General features: G+C 27.7%; 1 protein-coding gene across 1 annotated transcript in view; it reads right to left on the bottom strand.

The window, feature by feature from the left end:
- Positions 1-20,191, bottom strand: part of LOC107439679 (uncharacterized) — a 77,499-nt gene that overhangs the window by 4,021 nt on the left and 53,287 nt on the right. The window contains exons 3-5 of the mRNA XM_043052163.3: positions 19,525-19,712; positions 5,440-5,565; positions 399-507 (exon numbers count right to left, since the gene is read on the bottom strand). Of these exons, the coding sequence (XP_042908097.2) occupies positions 399-507; positions 5,440-5,565; positions 19,525-19,712 (423 nt within the window). The remainder of the gene's footprint in view (positions 1-398; positions 508-5,439; positions 5,566-19,524; positions 19,713-20,191) is intronic.

Here is a 20,191-nt window from a genome sequence, read left to right as displayed (position 1 = left end):
GTATATTATATTATACTCTCTATACTTTCCACTTATTTTGAGTATATTGAGCTCTAATAAAGTTCAGAAAGTTTGAGAAACTTTTTTTCATTAACTCCTTAAGACAAAGAAATGTTATCTGTCAACAATGAAACGTTGCATTTATGTTTCTGAAACATAATCCTTGCAACCAAGGAAATTTTTCACTTCAATTAACTTTTTTAAGTAGTGTTTTTTTTCTTTCTAAGAGGAAATAAAAATTATTTTAGTGTAGCTCCCTTAATAACATTGAAATAATCGTCTAATTTCATTAAATACTCATTTCAGTAAGTGGTGATTTGAATAGGAAATAATCAATTTTGATGTATAATTTAAAAATTCTTACTCAAATTATGAAATTAAAATTTTAAAAAAATTACCTGGCGTTGAAGAAATGGACTTTCTTTTTGTATCTTGCTGATTGGCGTTTTTAGGCTTACGCTTTCTTTTTTGAATTCCTTCCTTTTTCATTGCTGGTGGTCTGTTTACCTATAATAATACACATCAAAATAAGTTATGCATTCCTCAAAATAACTGTTTCTTTGTTTATCTAAAAGTGTTCTGTAAATGGAAGACCCTTAATATATAGATTTAAAACTCTTTCTAAAAATTAAGTCGAAAAAAAGTCTATGCAAGAAAGGTTGTAAAATAATCTACATCACAACCAATCTATGTTACCACCTATTTATCTTATGTGGCACCATAAACTCGCTTACTTCTTCATGTATAGACAAACTAAAGTCATTATTAATTTCTTTAGATTGTCTTAGGTAATAATTTATGCTTTGTTAAAAAATTAGTTATATGATAAGTATTTTTTGGGATTCCTTTTGTTAGGTTGTTTTTAGAAATAATTAAGTAGGGTAGAATAGTTAGTTATACGTTAAGTAATAAAAACCTGGTAACGAAGTGATTACTTAGATTTGTTTTTGAAGCTTTCTAAAATGGCTGTGCAAATTTTAAACCTGAACTGTGCTATGGTGCCGCATACTGTCATATCAACTATTGGTGACGAAGCTTGCCTTTTTTACATAATAGTTTATATATGTTGCGATCAATGTGAATAGTCGGTTATTATTAAAATTAACCGGTCAATATTAATAATAACCAATTAAAGTGAATAATCTAAGCGAATTTATCACATTAACCGTTTTTTTAAAAAAATAATAATGAATGAAGTTTGGTCAATGTCATGCTTACGCTTTTTTATTGGGGACATTTCCGTATTGTAATCTGCCACGCCAACTGCAATCGCCAAGACGCCAAATTGATTTTAAGTTGATTTATTTTTTTTTAACATGTAGATGTTTGCCTACAAGTCATACTCTTCGAGTTGGTCACTTTGCGGGCCGCTGCTCGGAAGTTGCCAAGACTTGGCGATTATTCTGACGATACGGAAACGGAAATCCCCCTTTTTTATTTCTCACATTGACCAAAAGAAGCGTTTATTAGTAATATTTACCAGTTAGTAGTAATATTTACCAGTTAGTAGTAATAATAACCGGATTTATTTCCTATCCGGATTTATTGTAACGTATATATTATAGGATACTCAAGTTATAGGTCGAGAGGTACGTGAGGGAATAGTAAAGCACGTAATGGAACATTGAGATAATTTTTCTAATTTTAGTACTTCTGCAGCCTACAATGCTAAAATGCCCCGAACTCATACTTATAAGGGTTTGTGGGATATAATGGCTGTCGGACAGATTTTAAATTATTACTAATTATAACTTAAAATCTGCGATATTGCAAAACTTAAGGAACTTTGACAATACCGCGGAGCTAAAATCGAAATCAAAGTACTTCTGCTCGGGTAAAGCCACGGGTAACAGCTGTTACGAATTTCTGCCTGACCAACAGAGGGCGATGTAATCACTCACAATAATTCAGTATCACTTGTGTGGCACGCAACGGATTGGTATGGAAGGATTCTTGGAAAGTCCTAAAAAATATCGTACCACCATATTGTTGTTTTTATTGTTTTACTATTAATAAATTTGTTTGATATCAAATACAGTTTCTTTATTCGATATTCACCACTAAATCGTTCTGTAATAACAGCAAGGGGGTGAAAAAATTTGGTTAATATATTGTTTGAAACTAATGAGGCGTTAGGATTGGAGGAGGGATTGAAAATTAGAATATTCAAATAGAGTTGTACTGTGCATTTGACTTGGTTACCATTTAAGTTTATATGTTGTGCAGGATAGTTTTGAATGGTGACCAAGCTGTTCGCAAAAGTGGCTATTATTCAATTAAAAAAGGGTTTTGAAATCTGTCGAATAATTGGATGAGCAGGGTGAACGAAAAATATCAAAATCAGTTTAATTGTCTGATTAAAAGAAGAAGTGATTCAAATTACTACCTTTCAACTCTTCAATGCTTCCTGGTTTTAATATTTCCAGTGTAAGAACCCACAGTAGTGATTCATTAGATTTTAAAAGTATTTTTTTATTTTTATTTCTTTTACATCGCTTAATGAGAATTCTTTTTTAAGTGAAAATTATTGTTAAATATGTAAAAATAAGTGGTAATCATTCCAATACACCTTGTATAATTTTTAATTATAAACTATAAGATAAAGTTCTCATTGAAAAGAAAAAAATAAAACGAAAAAGTTGCTGCGTCAACTCAACATACAAAAGCACAACATTAGTCACAACAAAGTACACTTAATTGCTAACTTTAAAATGCTGTAATTATTCTCTCATTACTTTAAAAAATTAACAGTAAAATTTAATTATTGGACAAATTTTATTCTCAAATAAATTTTTTCGTTTATTGTAAGCAATAATCAGATTATTTCAGAATTATAGCAAGGAAAATATTAAAAAAATTATGCCCCTTCCCATCTGTCTAATGCCAAGTCAATTGATAAAACTTAAATATTTACTTTAAGATTTTATAATTATCTTGGAAATTAACAGTACAATTAAATTAATTAATTAAATACACAGTTAATTTAATTTTATCTCGTTATTAGTATACAATGATTTGATAACTGCACTAATTTGATTGCTACAAAATTGGAAAAACGGAAGGGGAAATTTTTTCCTTTTCCTGTTGTAGATTGTTAAATCAATAACTAAAACTTAAATGTTTACTTACAAAATTTTGTTCTTTCTATTAAGTCAAACTGAAATAATTATTCTCTAATTTATTAAAATGCTAACAATAGGACTATTGAGTAAAGCATGTATTTAAATCATATTTTACACTGATAACTGATATGTAATTATCTGATTAAAATTTAAAAAAATGAAAGAGGGTAAGTTTGTCAGCCTCCTGTTGTTTTTCTCATGTTAATAAGCAAGACATAAATGTTGACTTAATCCGAGTTCAAACTTTAAAAACTTCATAAATACGTATAAATAATAGTCCATTGAAATTACTTATGAAGTTTAAATAAAGAATTGCCAAAAAATAATTTATACCTAATAGTATCTCATTTTAATTACCATTACACGTTTACAAAACTATATCAATATATTGTGTCAAACCTAGATATTATATATATATATATATATATATATATATATATATATATATATATATATATATATATATATATATATATATATATATATTATGTACTTCGCTCAAAACTTGTTGCAACTGAGGAAGTTTAGTCCATTTTATATTTGTTTATGTATGATACATGAAAACATCGAAAAAGTGGTTTGTCACTATACAACAATAAACCCTTTTAATCAAATATGGGCACTTTATCTGATTACTAACCTATACAATTCTCACGTATTTCCAATGGCATTGTATCCTAAGTTCAAGTTTAGATGTTGAAAAAAGATAATAATCGTAAACAAAATTAACATTTGAAATTAGCCGAAATAAATGATAATTAGGGACGGCTTTTATCTAAGAATAATCAAACTTTCCAAAATGGGTGCAAAAAGCTGTTAAAAGAGTAACTGATACACTGAACAAAGTGCAATGGCATAAAACTTTGCTGATACGCTTAGTATCTGATTGATGCTGATTGATTCTGTCGGTAATTGAGTGGCGTTTGAGATTTAAGAAGACGCGAAAGATGTAACAAGCTGTTTTTTTTCTCCACATTCATCAACAAACAAGGAATGTTAGTCAAAAATGATACAGAGCGATATTCTGCGAAGTTATACGGACACTGTTTTCGTTTAAAGAATTGTTTGACGTCTTTAAAGCGTAATCTTACAATTTATATTTAGAATATCTTTAAAAGATAAAGCGTCAAATTATTATCAATAATTTAACTTAATTTCTCTTTGTATTATTATTAATATTATTTTAATATTTCTACTACGCCTCAGTCTTTGTTGAAATTTTTTAAAATTATTACAAACTTTTAATAGTAATGAGCATTTTATTTTTATTATTACTTCGTTTTTGAAGTGAAACTTCTAATGCGACTTCCAACAAGGTTGCGTTAAACGTTTAACGCTACCATGGCAACGAGCGGCCTGTGATCCTTGCAGGAGATTTTAATGTGAATTTCTCGTTACCTGAAGCTGAAACATTATTAACCGTTCTTAAAGACAAATTTGGATTGGAAATGATAAATAGTAGGAATGATCCAACAACCAAAGGGGGAACTACCATTGATGCAGTTTTTGCAAGAAATATTGAAAAAATAGAACTCAAACATTTCGTATCTTACTTTAGTTATCATAATCCCATTGTAAATGTTATAGATTTGGATATTTCTCCACACGAAAATAAATGATAATTAAAAGATGCGATCAATTGTGAATTGTAAGCAATGTTAATTAAGTTTGTCAGAAACAATATGATTTCACTAAAAATCAATTTCTACCCCTTCCTATTTTCATTTCCACACTACGAAGTTTCCACGCACTATATTTATTTACTAGTTTTCTTGCAAATAAAATTATAATCCCTAACCTTGCATTGTAACATGCTACATTCATATAAGGTGAATTTAATAGTTGCTTATCGATAACCACATTTTTCGTTGAAAATGTATCTAAGCTATTAATTTTTTTTAGAAAACATGAAATTTTTGTTTGGATATTTTATAATATTTTGAAATCTGCTTTATTTTACCATGCTTGGGAAAGAGCTTAAAAAAATTTCTTAATTGATAAAAAATATATTTTTTCATTGTTAAAAATTTTTAATTTTTAAAAAATTGGCGACACACTTTAAAAAAATTAGCCAATGTATAAACTTTTAAGTGGTTAATGGTTATTAACAAAATTTTCGAATTTTGTCCTTTGTTTATAAGCATGAAGACACGTATTCATTTTTATTTAAGTTAAAAAAAATTCCTGATTTACATAAATCATATAAAAGTTATTTAATTAAAAAAATATGCCTTAAATGTAAATTATATCTATCGTGTTTAAAACATTATTTTTAGTACTTTTACAAAATATGTATAATACACAAATATGCACTTACCCCATGTAATTTATAGTATAGTCCACAGGCATTGCACACTGGTTCTCCGTGGTTGTTTCTTCGCCACAGTGTTGTATTTGTAGTGCCGCAATTCGTGCAGATTTGGCCGGCACGCCTGTTGGCAGCCTACGAAAGAACGAAAAGAGATCTTTCACTTTCTGCGAAATGGTTTTGTTTTTAAATGGAATTTTTTTTTTTATCAAGTAAGACACAGAGAATGAAGTGAAAATTTTAATATGATAAAAAAGTTTAATTGAGAATTTTTGTATGAGGGTAAAATAGATTGTTTGAAGTGAAAATTTGTATCTGAGGATAAAGCACATAGTTAGATTGAATAGTTTAATATGAACGTTAAACAATGAGATTTAATTGAAATTTTTAGTAAAAGGCCAAAACAAAGAGATTGGAAAAATTTTTGCAGTATAAAATTTTTTTTTTCCAGCTATTCGTATAAAGATTATAATTCAACATTATAGAACTAATACATAAAACTATCAAATAATAAAATAATTGTAATTCGAATAGTTTTATGTACATATATTTTTTTTCCATATTTATTTGATACCATGCAACTGTTTTTAAAAGTGCACTTGCATTTAAAAACTAATCTAGTATTTGCAATATCATAAATATAATTTATTACTCATTTCTATTGATGTAAAGATGTACTGCGAAATTTTTGTGTATCTTAACACCAAAAATGATGGCAACTACTTTTGGTGTACAAAGTGGTATTGTGAAACGATGTACTTGGATCTAGTGTTTAGTCTATAAATCAAAGACCAACTCAAACTAAGCTTAACAGAACGGAACTGGCTAAAAATTATACAAAATCTGTTAAAACAGTTCGAAAAAATTTAAAATTCAAAATATAATTATGCTTAATACACAACTAATAATATACATTCAAATTCAATGGCGAATTTTTGTTTCGATTGATGAATAATGGCGTTGAAACTGCCAACAAATTCTCGCCAGCTCATTCTGGATTGTATACAAACTACTCGCTGTATTCTACTTGGCGTTTCTTGAATTTTTGAAATTCGAAGTGCGCCAGCATTGGGGTAAGATGTGTAAGATTATTCAATTTTAAGTGTTTAGATATAAATTACACTTTCTAAATCGTGTATGGACTCTCAATTTGGTGTTGACCCGAAATAAAGTGTTCCTTTACACAATTTACTTCGGTTCTTCCACATCATATTCTAAGAGTTATTACAAATCAATTTTTACAGTGTTGTTGTTAGTTAAATTCTTCTGATGATTAAATATTTGAATTCAAACTTATACGAAAATAATGAACTAAATTCAGCATCTTTGCGTGGAAGTTCTTGTCTTTAAGATAAAACATAACTATAGCAAACGACAAAAGTATTTCTTAAAATCTTTTAAATTGTTACCTAACATAGTTTATTTTCCCTTTTCTTTTTGTCATTTTTTTTAGGTATCAAACTGTTGTAAACCAATCAAAAGTTGTCCTCCAAAATTTCAAATTTGTTTCAGCACATCTTGTTGCAGAAAATCTAGGCAATTTCGCCATTTTATTATTATCAGATAATAATTTAATTTTTATTATTTTAAAATATAGTGCAAAAGAAAAGAAATTAGTAGATAAATATTTTATCTTTCATCTTATTGGTAAATCAACTTAATTATTAAATTAACTTTTAATTCCGGTAGACTTTTCGTTTGATTCTAATATCTCCATTGATAAAATTTTTTTAATTACACTTTAAAAACTGCTGAGTAATATCTCTCTGATTTTGATGTTGACAACCTTAAAAGTTGTGGGAAGGAACACGTTTTTTTCCTTCAAATTAACGCCAAATCGAGCTTTCATATATAACTTAAAGGGTGTAAAGCTCTAAACACCGAAAATGCAATAAGTTTACTCCACGATCATTTGCTTTTACAACCTACGTTAAATAATTTTAGCTTCCAAAAACTCCAATGTTGGCACGTTTTGCTTTCGTCTATAATTGTTTACAATCGATAAAAATTTGGCGAGAGTTTGAGGCTGTCTTTAATGCTAGTTTTCATCTATAGAATCCGAAGTTTGCCATTAAAAATTATTTATTTATTTGTCAAATGCCAGTTACATTAGCCGTTAGGCCATTAAACTTCTTAAATGCCAATAGCGTTGAAATTCGTTAAAAATATGTAAGTATGTTTTTGAATTGTGTAATAAAGGTACTTATACTTTAATTTTCAAGTCTCTGTAAGCTATATTTAATAAGTTTATTATGTATAATCTCTATCCGCTCCTGCTCTGTAAAGCTTAGTTCGAATTCGTCTTAATATTCTCTCTCCTACATGTATGTTTGAATTACAAACTCTTTTTAGTTTACGAAACAAAAGTTATTTCAAATCGTTTTTTTTCCCTTCGCATTCACGCCTGGCAAGTTTTGATAATGGGTGCCTATTTTTGAGCGCTTTAACGTATCGACTTTCATTTTCAACTGTGTATTTTTAAAGCCAATAGCATTCTTTAATCAAGTTATATCTTAACGCTTAAGACTCTAGTGATTTATTTATTTAAATCTTTATTGTTTGTTAGGATATGAATCTTTAGTAAACCTTTAATAAACTAGACAAAGAATAATTTTTATAACTGTAATGGCCAATGAATAAGAAAAGTTATTAGCAAATGAACATTATAGTGTTCCCATTGTAAAACAAACTTATCGACACAGATGCTGTGAATTAATCAACGACAAACGCCTATATAATATATTCATAAATATTTATATAGTAGAATATTATAGTAATACAGTAATATATAGTAATTGTAATATATAGTTATAGTAATATGGTATAATAATATAGTACAATTCAGAGTTGGTCCACGAGAACAAATCACTAATCTTGACATAATTAAGATGCCCTGTCTAAACCCAATCCCATTCTTCCCTATGGGGGTCTTATCCCATTCTCCCCTATTTATTTATTATCTCAAGCCAAGCAGCGTTGAAATATTTGCTGCTTATTCATTTCACAAAACTGTGGCATTTCCTCATGTCAAACGCAACCAAACAGCCAAGAATAAATTTTAAAAATTTCTGATATTTTTAAAAACAGCGTAATTCACTAAAGAGCTTTACTTCATGCAACAATGGAACTTCAGTCCATTGGAAAAATCCAGAATAGAAAAACCAGTCCATTCTTTTTTTCTGCATCATTGCATCATTATTAATTTGTGTATTTTGTAATTATAAATAACGTTTAAACTCATGAGAGTAAATGATAAAACCTCTAACAACACTACTATTAGTATGCATTATAAGAAAGGGGTAAATGAGATAAGTAATTAAATTAATTGAAATAATAGCCATATAATTTATAGTCAGAATACAAATAATAAATTACGAAAATTGAAAAAATAAAAAATTTAGACAGTCACTATAGTTTCTTACATAAAACTGATGAGAAAAAACAACATTATCATGTTCAATGAGAAACTTATTAAATCTGAAAGTCCACCTTAATTTTTTTAATAAATAAATAAACAATAATAAAATGAATAAATAAATAATGTAACATATTTACTAAATGGAAATTTTCAAAAGTTTTAATAATATTTCTTTGTTTTATTCGATTGGGTAGTAGTTGATGGAGTTCAAAACAAAATTTACCTTTTTTCCCCTTCAACTTTAGTAGCTTTTTGCATCTTATAGAAAGAGTAAGTGTTTGTGAAGGTATTCAAATATCATTCAAGAAAAAAAGGTTTTGTGATATATTTATTCTGTCAAAAAAGGGAAGGCTGTGTATGAGGAATAATACTTAAGGTATACAACTGTTAGGTATGAAATTAAAAAATAGAGAAGGAGAAAAGCTTAGAAAATAATTATGTTTCATTTATTTATTTATTTACTGACAAAGGAATCAGGTATAGTCCATTCCACCTTAAGTTGGCACTGGAGAGAAAGGTAGGAAATGTAATACTCCGCCTTTAAAAAGTAGTTCTTCGCTATTTTGGAATTAATTGCAGTTTAAATGCGCGTAGAAATATAAATAAATGTTGCGTAGTAAGAAAAGTATATCTTGAAACATTCATTAGAAGTTTTTCATGTTTAAATGTATTTAACTTATAAATACTTTCTCAGTAAAGCGAATGTACAAAGAAGAAGGAGGTGTTTTAGTTTGGCGCTGAATTAGTTTTCAAGGACAAGGAATTGGCTCATTGGCTATGTTTCTACACTGGTCAGTCAGCTTTTCCATTCGCCTTGGCTTTGTCCTATCTCTTGTGCAGTTCTTATTTCGTTTTTTTTTTTTTTTTGATTATTTAATTTTCTAAATATTAACCTCATCTGTACAATATTTAATGAAAAAATTTTTCCCCTCAGAATAAATGAAAAGAAAAAAAAAAACAACAACAACACCCCAATAGACAGGTGAATATTATTAAACTGATGACAGTTGAGCATATTTGCTGTGTAGCTAATTCATAATGTGATTTTATTATTATTTTTTTACGACAAAAGCAAAAATTGTTTTCGCTTTGATCGATCTCTGTAAAGATTCAAATTTTGCGTCTTTTGCGCCATGTTTAGTTCTGAAGTACAATTCGCTTTTTATAGGAACTTAAATAATGTAAAAATTTAAGATTTTTAGTTTGTTCAATTAAAGGGACTTTTAAATATTATCTGAAATACAATTTCCATAATAGAAGTGTTAATCCGTTACTTATAAACTAATAAAAAGTATAGGAATTGAAATAATTTCAAAAAAGACGCAAAATTTGAATCATTAATTTTTTTTTAAACATCGAAAGATTAATTTAAACCAATCAATATTTTAATAATTATTTTTGAAATACAAAGCCCAAAAAGCTGAGAAAATCTTTCCCTTATGTAGAAAATATTAAGATATTTCAGTATCTGACAAAATATTTCGAGGCTAACTAATTCTACTGTACTTAAATAACAAATTATACGGATTTTTCTCGTAAGCCTCCTTTCACCTGCAAAGGTCCTGAAAAGTAAAGGAAAGTTCTGATATTTCAAAATATGTATTTTCTTTTGAACAAATGCGCCTACCCATCCAAGTAGAATTTCGCCTGATGAGAAATTGTGGATTGAGTTCAATTCAGGGGCGACCCCACAAAGAGTTTTCAAAAGGAACTGTCAACTGTTAAAATATTAAATGAATAACATGATAACCACCAGGATAGGTGGTTATTATGTTATTCAAAGAGTTCCTGTTGAGTCTAAGAGGGTGGGATATGGCAGCTGAAAACATGGAGGGGGGGGGGCGAACAAACAGTACGCCCCCCCATATGGATAATACTAATTATTTTTTTCAGGTAAGTTCTTTTGTCTCTTAGAAGCAAATATATTTCAGAAGAAAAAAAATTTATAGTAAAAAAAAACTTTTTGAAAAGATTTTTTTAATTTTTTATTTATAAAAAAAAAAAAGAACAGTAAATATTAAAAAAACATACATTTTTCATGATCAATGATTTCCTGCCTATGTTGACTTTTTCTTCCCCAACAAAACACCAATGAGGGATAAATTAATGTACATTAATCTACAAAAAATAAGCATATAAAATTAAATATTTAAAACAAAGTATTTATGCGCATCTATGCATTTTGTTTTTTTTTACTTAGATTTCAGCAAAAAAGAATCTTTTTAAATATATTTTTTTTTTGTTTAAAATTAGTTTCGTTTGATTAAAAAATTATAATAAGGAAAAAAACAGTAAGTATTATAAAACATAAGTATGATCTTTCCCATGATCAATAATTTCCAGCCTATGCTGACTTTTCCTTCCCCAACAAATCACCAATGTAGGATAAATTAATGTACATTAATCTACAAAAAATAAGAATAAGAATATAAAAATAAATATTTAAAACAAAGTATTTTTGCGCATCTATGCATTTCTTTTTTTTTTTTTTTTTTTTACTTAGATTTCAGCAAAAAAGAATATTTTTAAATAAATATATTTTTTTCTGTTTAAAATTAGTTTCGTTTAGTTAAAAAATCATAATAAGAAAATCTGCTTTTTAAATACTAATTAAGAAATCAGCTTACAACTAGTATCTTAAAATAATAATTATGAGAAATGCTCTAAAAAATCGTGCTCTTTTCCGTATTCTGTACAAAATTTTAGTACGATTCTTGGTTTTAAAAAAAAAATCGGCGTTTTGCTTTCTTAAACGCCAATACTGGCCACTTTCTCTCCCTTTGTTGCTACCTCATCCCCGTACTGACTTAAAGAGTAACCCAGTTTCCATGTAATCCGGTCTACCTACCTTTCTCTCCAGTGCCAACTTAGGGTGGAATGGACTATAGACCCAAATCTCGAATATACTTACGAAACATTTGAGTGAGCCCCTAGCTTTAAAAGAATTAGTTTGGGTCAAGTTTTTTCATTACTTATATTTGCTGACAGAAAATCAGACAGATTTTTATAATTTTTCTCGATTTAATAGATGAAACACAAAGTGTATATCGTTAAAAACGATTTTGAAATTTGATACTAAATTTTTAATAGAATATTTTGTAGGGATTTGGCGAAATTTCTTGAGTGATCTGAAATGAATGTTTAAGTTTATTGACATTCAGGAAGAAAAAAAAAGAACAAAAAATTGAAATAAAAGGGAGAAAAAAAATTGACTTAACTAAAAGAATTGCATTAAAAAAAAAAAAAAAATCTGTTTTGTGAATTTTGCCTCTAATAAAGTAGCAAAATCATGTGTTAAAATTTAAACCCTGTTAACAAAAACATGGAAAAGAAATGTATAAACTAAATATAAATAATTGATCGAACAATCCTTAAATTTGAAATTTTTACTGAAAATAAAAAATAAAATCATGAAAATGAAATAAAATTCATTTAGAATTTTCAGTTTAAATATTTAAAAATGAATTGTAATTCTATATATTTTATAAAATTAAGGGACTTTTTGAATTAATCTTTTTAAAAAAAACTTGACATAAGTTTTTAAATCAAACTTTTAGTTTCCCACACTGTAAAATCTGTTATGTAATACCTATCCGAATTTGATCTTGAAAAAAATTGTGCCTTAGTTAAAGTTAATATCGAACCTAGTGAGCAAACACACTTTAAAGAGTGTAATCGTTAGTCTTAGAGGTTTTTAAAACAGAGAAATGTAGATTTAATCAGCAATGAATCCCAATGTTATTGTTAATAATATTTTTATTTTATTACTCCTATTAAAGTTAGCTCCAATGATATTATTTATGTAATTTTCCCGATTAATGAATAGGTTTTTCACTGGTTTTCTCATAAAGAAAAGTAAATCTAGGAAACTAAACTTTCCTAGCTTTACGTTATGAAGAAATGAATGTTATAATTAAGGGGTCCATAATTGGTTTTTATTTTGTTTTTTATTATTGGTGATTTCTAAATCGCACCCTTTTTTTATTGAATATAGCGTTTATGTTTTCATTTGAACAGATATGCAAACAAGCAACAACAGAGTCTGCTAAAGAAATCAGCAATGCTTTATTTTAAATAATTTTTATTTTCCTCAGCAGTTAAAACTGTGTTGGAAAAATTTATGTACATTTGATAAAATTCGTCGATAATAGATACAAAATTTCTTTTTCCTCATGACTCAAAATTACTGATTAAAAATTGAGAATGTAAGAACGATTACTGAACGAATTACTTCATTTTGTAAATATTATGTATCATGTAAAATATTTTGTTCATTATCGTATATACCTCAATTTAAGAAATTTTTTTCTTTGTTTATACTTTTCATTCGAAGGAATTCAACAATTTTAAATGAATAACAATTCAATTTAGTATATTTGTTTAATATAAACTCCTTTATATAATTTTACACCTCATAATTATATTATTTATTCCAGCAATAAACTTTTTATTTGCCGTGTTTTAACAAGCTAGGAAAAACATAAATATCAATCACATTTTTAACAGCAATCGTAAATGTCACGTATTTTTGGCATAAATTAATTCATGATTGAGAAAACAAAGTTATATAATCTGCAATAATTATTTTTGTTTTAAGTTTTTGTAACCACGAAACAGTGATATTTAATCAACGTTTTAAATTACGCTACATAAGTTTATTTACCTCAAACAGACATTAAGTAACGAAATTATTTACAGGCATATAAACTAGTTATTTAACAATTCTTCAAAAAAAATTTTTTTTGATGAGAGGACGTGCAGTTTAACATGTTTGTGAACTATAAATATCCTCGTCCGTAACCAATAACAAGTAAGACTTTTAAAAAAAGGTAAAATAAATCCCCGCAAAATAATAATTTTCGTGATATTAATTAAGATTTCTTTGTGGCTTTTGTAGAAGTCGTCCAGTAAAACCGGTTTTTGGGTATCACGTGACACACCTACCTAGACAGTAGTGTGTCGCAGAAGAGAGACACATTTTAATTTATGTTTTGTGATTCGAAAGCGTTCTCAACTGATGTGGAGGCCGCTAGTCATGCCAGACAACGAGGATAAATGGATTTTGAATTATGGGGGTGATTACGAATTTTTTTCCCTCCCCCCTCCCTTAGGAGTATTTTGATTCTCTCAACAAATGAGTTGTCAGATTGCTGGAAGGCGTTATCGTTTGAGCCGATGTCAGGTCGTCAGTCAAAAATTGGGGAGGGCGTGTAAAAATAATTGAAACAGTTTGAATGTACTCTTTAATGGGATATTGCAAAAATGGAACCTAATTTAGCTTTCCAATATTTTAGAATGGATAATCCAGAAAAAAGAATTGGGATTTAATGGAGTTATTACAAAAATGGAATTTAATACAGCTTTCTATTCTTTCAGAATTCAGAATACATAAACATAAATATATCTATACTACAAAAATGGGATTTAATGGGATATTTAAAAAGTAAAATTCAACATAGCTTACCATTCCTTCAGAATGAATGAAATTGAATGTTGAAAAAAAAAAGATTTAATGGGATATTACAAAAATAGAATTTAATATAGTTTTCCATTCCTTCAGAATGTATGAAAATGGATATTACAAAAATGGGATTTAATGGGATATTATAAAAATGGAATCTAATATAGCTTTCCATTCTTTCAGAATTCAGAATACATAAACATCAATATATCTATACTACAAAAATAGGATTTAATGGAATATTTAAAAAGTGGAATTCAACATAGCTTACCATTCCTTCAGAATGAATGAAATTGAATGTTGAAAAAAAAAGATTTAATGGGATATTACAAAAATAGAATTTAATATAGTTTTCCATTCCTCCAGAATGTATGAAAATGGATATTAGAAAAATGGGATTTAATGGAATGTTATAAAAATGGAATCTAATATAGCTTTCCATTCTTTGAGAATGTAGAAAATGGATATTTCAAAAATGTGATTTAATTGGATATTATAAAAATGGAATCTAATGTAGCTTTCCATTCTTTTAGAATGTATGAAAATGGATATTACAAAAATGGGATTTAATGGGATGTTATAAAAATGGAATCTAATATAGCTTTCCATTCTTTGAGAATGTAGAAAATGGATATTTAAAAAATGGGATTTAATTGGATATTATAAAAATGGAATCTAATGTAGCTTTTCATTCTTTTAGAATGTATGAAAATGAATATTACAAAAATAGGATTTAATGAGATATTATTTAAATGGAATTTTATATAGCTTACCGTTCTTTGAGAAGGTATGAAAATGGAAATTATGAAATTGGGATTTAATGGTATATGGTAATGGTACAAAAATCGAATCTTATTTAGCATTCCATTTTTTTGGAATATATGAAAATAGATATTACAAAAATCTGATTTAATGGGATATTTTAAAAACGGAATCTAATATAGCTTTCCATTCTTTTAGAATGTAAGAAAATGGATATTATAAAAATGAGATTTAATGGGATATCATTAAAAAGAGATCTAATATAGGTTTGAGAATCTATGAAAGTGGAAATTATGAAAATGGGATTTAATGGAACTATGTGGTAGTGATACAAAACTGGAATCTAATTTAGCCTCCCATTCTTTTAGAATGCATGAAAATGGATATTGCAAAAATGAGATTTAATTAGATATTACAAAAATGGAATATAATTTAGCTTTCCATTAGTTAAGAATATGTGAAATGAACAGCGTATGATAAGGTTGATGAATTTTGTATATCATTAATTGCTCTTGTTTTGAAAAAGAAAAATTAATACAATCATTATTTAGTTTTCCCTAAGACTTTTTTGACGACTACTAAGCTAGACGACTAAGACTTTATTGAAAAAAAAAATTTGAAAACATTCTAGCATTAAAATGAATTGTTGATGTTGAATTAAAATAAATGCAATTATCTACAATGAAAAATTTTATTCAATCAAATGTTTTTGCTTTAAAAATAAATTATTAAATTTGAGTCATTTATGATAATTTATAATTATATTAACTTACTTGAGCTACATCATTTAATAAATATTATAATGGTTAGATATTGACAAGCAAATTAGAAATTTTATATTAAGTAAATGGGCTTGATAGTTCATACATACATTTCTATCTAACATAAATAAAAGTATTGAGGGAGCGGTTTTGAGAATTGCTTTTTTTTTCAAAAGGGGTGACGATGAGATCATAGCAATGCTTTTATAAGACTCTTAAAACGTTAATTTTGTTGTATGCAAACCTATATTTTTTATTTGAATTTAATTCTAAAATTCCTAAAATTGGATTACTTAAGTAAAAATATAAATTCGAGCAAAAGGTGATAGGGGTGTTATGACCTTATTTACAAGCTTATTGAGGGGTTCTGGTTTGCTTATTTTTCGTGATAAGTGGGGTGGGGAGTTCAAAATATCAACAACAAAAAAAACGTTCTTAAATAATATTAGGAAAGCCCGTTATGCTTTTGCATCATAAAGTGTTTCTCGTGGAAAAGTTTTAAGTTTTTTTTATTACGTAATTCATTAAATTCGCTCCTATCTGTTTGTGATTTGCTTATTTTTGCTTATACGGGAGGAGAAGGAGTACGAGAAATGCTTATGTAAGATTCAAATATTCCTTTATTCTCTTTCTTTTTAAACTAATAAAATAAAATATTTATACATACTAATATTTTCTCCTAACTATTTGGGATTATCCATAATACCGTAAAGGCATTTGTCAGTACGTGTTTACGTGTTTTTTTATCTTTAAATGCTTATCTTCTAGGCAACATAATTGTTATTTAAAATAGCTCTCCTTATCAAATACAGTTGCTTTTTCGCCTAATTCATTACATCGCTTATGATAGTATTTAGCTAATTAGTTATTCCAAAATATTTTTTTTCTTCTCTTGGTCAATACTAACTTATCATAAAAATTCTTAAATTAGATATTTAGCATCACAATTAAGAAATGGCATATCTTTAAACTCTTTTGAATAGAGTGTTTGTCAGTTTAAATAAGGAGAGTAATATAAATTTTACAATTTAAAGTTTAGAAATGTTAGGTTATTGTAGAGAGGAAAATCAGGTGTGGTTGGAGTTGCATGATATAATTGACTAACTGAAGATTGTGATGAAAACAGGATAATAAAATTTGACAATTGAAGATGAAAACTGGATCATAATAAAACTTTCATTTAGTAGTATTTGTGGAGCTCGAGACACAAAATTATATTTTTATCCATAGGACTTTAAGTTGTATAAATTTTGTATAATAATATTAATAAGGACAGGCCATGGGAGACAATTCCCCCGTGGCCTGCCTAATCAAACGCCAAATTAAAAAGCCAAATTGTAATGTTCCCAACAGACATTAGAATCAAGAGAAGAGATCCATAGTTGGTGATTTATCGAAAAATAACAAAGCCAAAAACAAAGCGAACCCCCCATAATCAATATTAGGTTTGAAAAATACCTTGGCGATCGCGAATCGCCAACAAGACTGTAAGAATTATTATAACCATGCAATTGAAACATATTTGTGGTAAGAAATTAATAATAAAGAGTTATAAATAGATTTTGTTTTCAATTAAACGCGGCAGTGGATTAATGAGTCTACATTAGTATTGAAATAAAAAGTTAGACGTTACAATGATGGATAAGAAAAGAATAAATATCACTTTAAGTAAAAATTAACTAATTGAATTAATTTAAATATAATTCGATTAAGAATGATTAAAAAAATTTAAGTTTTTAGTAATTAAAGATATTTTAAAAGTTAGGAAATATGTAATGCTAATTGTGGCATCACAGTTATAATAAAATATGCTTTTCAATACCAGTCATTCATTTAATTTTTTTAGCATTTAGATAACTTGTTAAATTTCATGATGTTGTAAATTTTCATATCAGGTTATCAAAATTTTCTATTTTCAGGAAAGCACTCTGCATATTGTCTTACACGAAGCAATACACAGCACGTTAATATAAACGAATTAAACAAGAAATTTTGCATATAAATTATATATAAAGTAGACAAAAATTTATCTGTAATTTATATGTAATTTTAAGAAATGCAACCAACTATTTTAAAAATTTTATTTAAATACATAATCAGTATGACATTAGGTTTACTCATTATTTGAAATAACAGTTTTTAGCGAGCGATAGATTATTTTCATTAATTTTCTGCTTTCATAACTGTTATGTTTTGTTTTGGCTATCTTCAGCCTGCAACTTCTACACTTTTAAAATTTTCATACTAAAATTATGGTAAAATAATCGGCGGCAGACTGTCTATCCAATTAACAGTAAAATTTACAGTAAAGAAAACTTGTTACCTTTACGGTTTTGAAACCGTTTACAACTGGGATAGTTTTTTTTTTTTTTTTTTTTTTTTTTTTAACCATTTGCAGCTAGCATAGTTTTAAAACCGTAAGAAAATTTAACTAGACATAGGAGCTAGGCTTTTCGTTAGGTTATAGGCATGGGAGAGTGCAGGACACAAATTGAGGAGTACCAAACATTGAAACTCCTCAGGTGTTAAAGAGAATGGAGGAAGTATTGTGATGTAAGCGCTGGGACACGAAACCCAGTTCTGTCGGTCATGAGTTATTTTTCATTGTTTGGGTTGAAAAAATATAAACAGTGAGAGTAATTTTTTGATTTTGATGATTGGTTACTTTTGTAAAAATTGTTAATAGTTTTCCTCTTTCTTAAGTACGCAATCTATTTGCCCGTATTCAAGTTAAGACAATTCCTTTTAGCAAGGTAATATATATTGTATAAAATTAATTCGAATTTGAGGTATTCAAAATGCGATCTTTTTTTCTTTTCCTTGGCGAAAATACCTTGAAAAACATCCTTGTGTTACATGGTAATCATTACCAGAAATATTAAAGCAGTATGGTAATTAAAGAGAATGTTTATTCATAATGACCTTCTAGAAATTCTTGTAAGAATATGGAAAGAGAAAATTTTACGTAATAAGTTTATGAAATTCGGGATGGATGGACATAAGAGGATCAGAACGAAATAAACAAATTTATGGTATACCTATATAAGGAACCAGACATTGTAACTATGAGAATAAAAATAATCCAGTGGTTGGGATATATCTTAACAATAGACTCGGCAATAAGTGTTAAAAGAATATTAAACCAAGTAAAAGAAAAAAGATATGGGGAAAAAAACAAGATTTAGAGGAAGATCTAGAACTACACTGTCTAAAATTCTGGTAAAAAGAACAGCCACTCGTGGGGCTTTTGTCACAAAATCCATCTTTACCGGAACATGTTACGGAACAAAAAATCTGATATACCGTGATTTTTACAGAAATTATTACAATAAAACCACTGAATCACTGTAATTAAATAAATACCACTGTAAAATCTACGGTATAATATTCTACGTTAAAATTGGATTTTACTGTAAAATGAACTTTATGGGTGATGCAACTAAAGTATCGGTACTTTATACCGAACTTTGACATGAAATTTTTTACCGAATAAGTGGAAGAACAAATTGATGAAGACTTGAAATTACTTAAAATTATCAACTCCAAAAAAAAAAAAAGGATCCCGACGGAAAAGAATTTTCCAAAATCTTTAAGGAAACTTGGGCCTTGCAAAGGGGCAGGTTGATGAACCTTTTTTCGTTTGCTTTGAAGAAAAGGAGGAGAGGGCAGAAAAAAAGAAAAAGATAACTTACCACCATTGGTCCGGGAAGTCTCTTTTGCGGTCGCATAAGAGGTCTGTTCATTCCATTCATTTTACTGTACAGTCCACAAGCATTGCACAAATAATGTCCAGTACCGTCCCTTCTCCACAGTGGGGTAGATATTGCCCCACAATTCACGCATTCACGTTCCTCGTTGAGGCTGAAGTAATCCCCACGATCTGGAACCATAAAAAAATTAACTATTAAACTAGTTTTTTATCTGTAGCTATTATAATTGTAAATAAATTAATTTATACACTAAAGAAACCGTCATCAAAAAGAAAAACTTTTTTTTTCAACATATATTCCTTTTATTCTTATGTGTTGATAGTTAAGAAAGTGTCATTTTTAGTATGCAATTTCGTCTTAATTTTTTTTAAAAATTTATTCATTCATTTATTTATTTTTTGTACAATACGAATGAATTTTATGATGGAAATATGTCTGTTATTGCAATTCGATTTCTATTATTCGATTTCTAAAGAAAGCTTGCCCTTTTTAGCATTTTGTTAGAATTGATAACCAACAGTTTATTAAATGTAACTTTAAAATTAATTTTAATTAAAAAAGTTTATAAAGAAAGAGTTTTTAAGAAAAGTCTAGCCTTTTTTGAATAATTTTTTTTTAAATTTTGACCAACAGTTAATTAAATTCAACT

This window comes from Parasteatoda tepidariorum, chromosome 2, assembly GCF_982258835.1.
Source record: "Parasteatoda tepidariorum strain Cologne lab strain chromosome 2, Ptep-v5.0, whole genome shotgun sequence".
Taxonomy (NCBI): domain Eukaryota; kingdom Metazoa; phylum Arthropoda; class Arachnida; order Araneae; family Theridiidae; genus Parasteatoda; species Parasteatoda tepidariorum.
The sequence above is the reverse complement of the archived record's forward strand: the minus strand, read 5'-3'. Positions and strand labels throughout refer to the sequence as shown.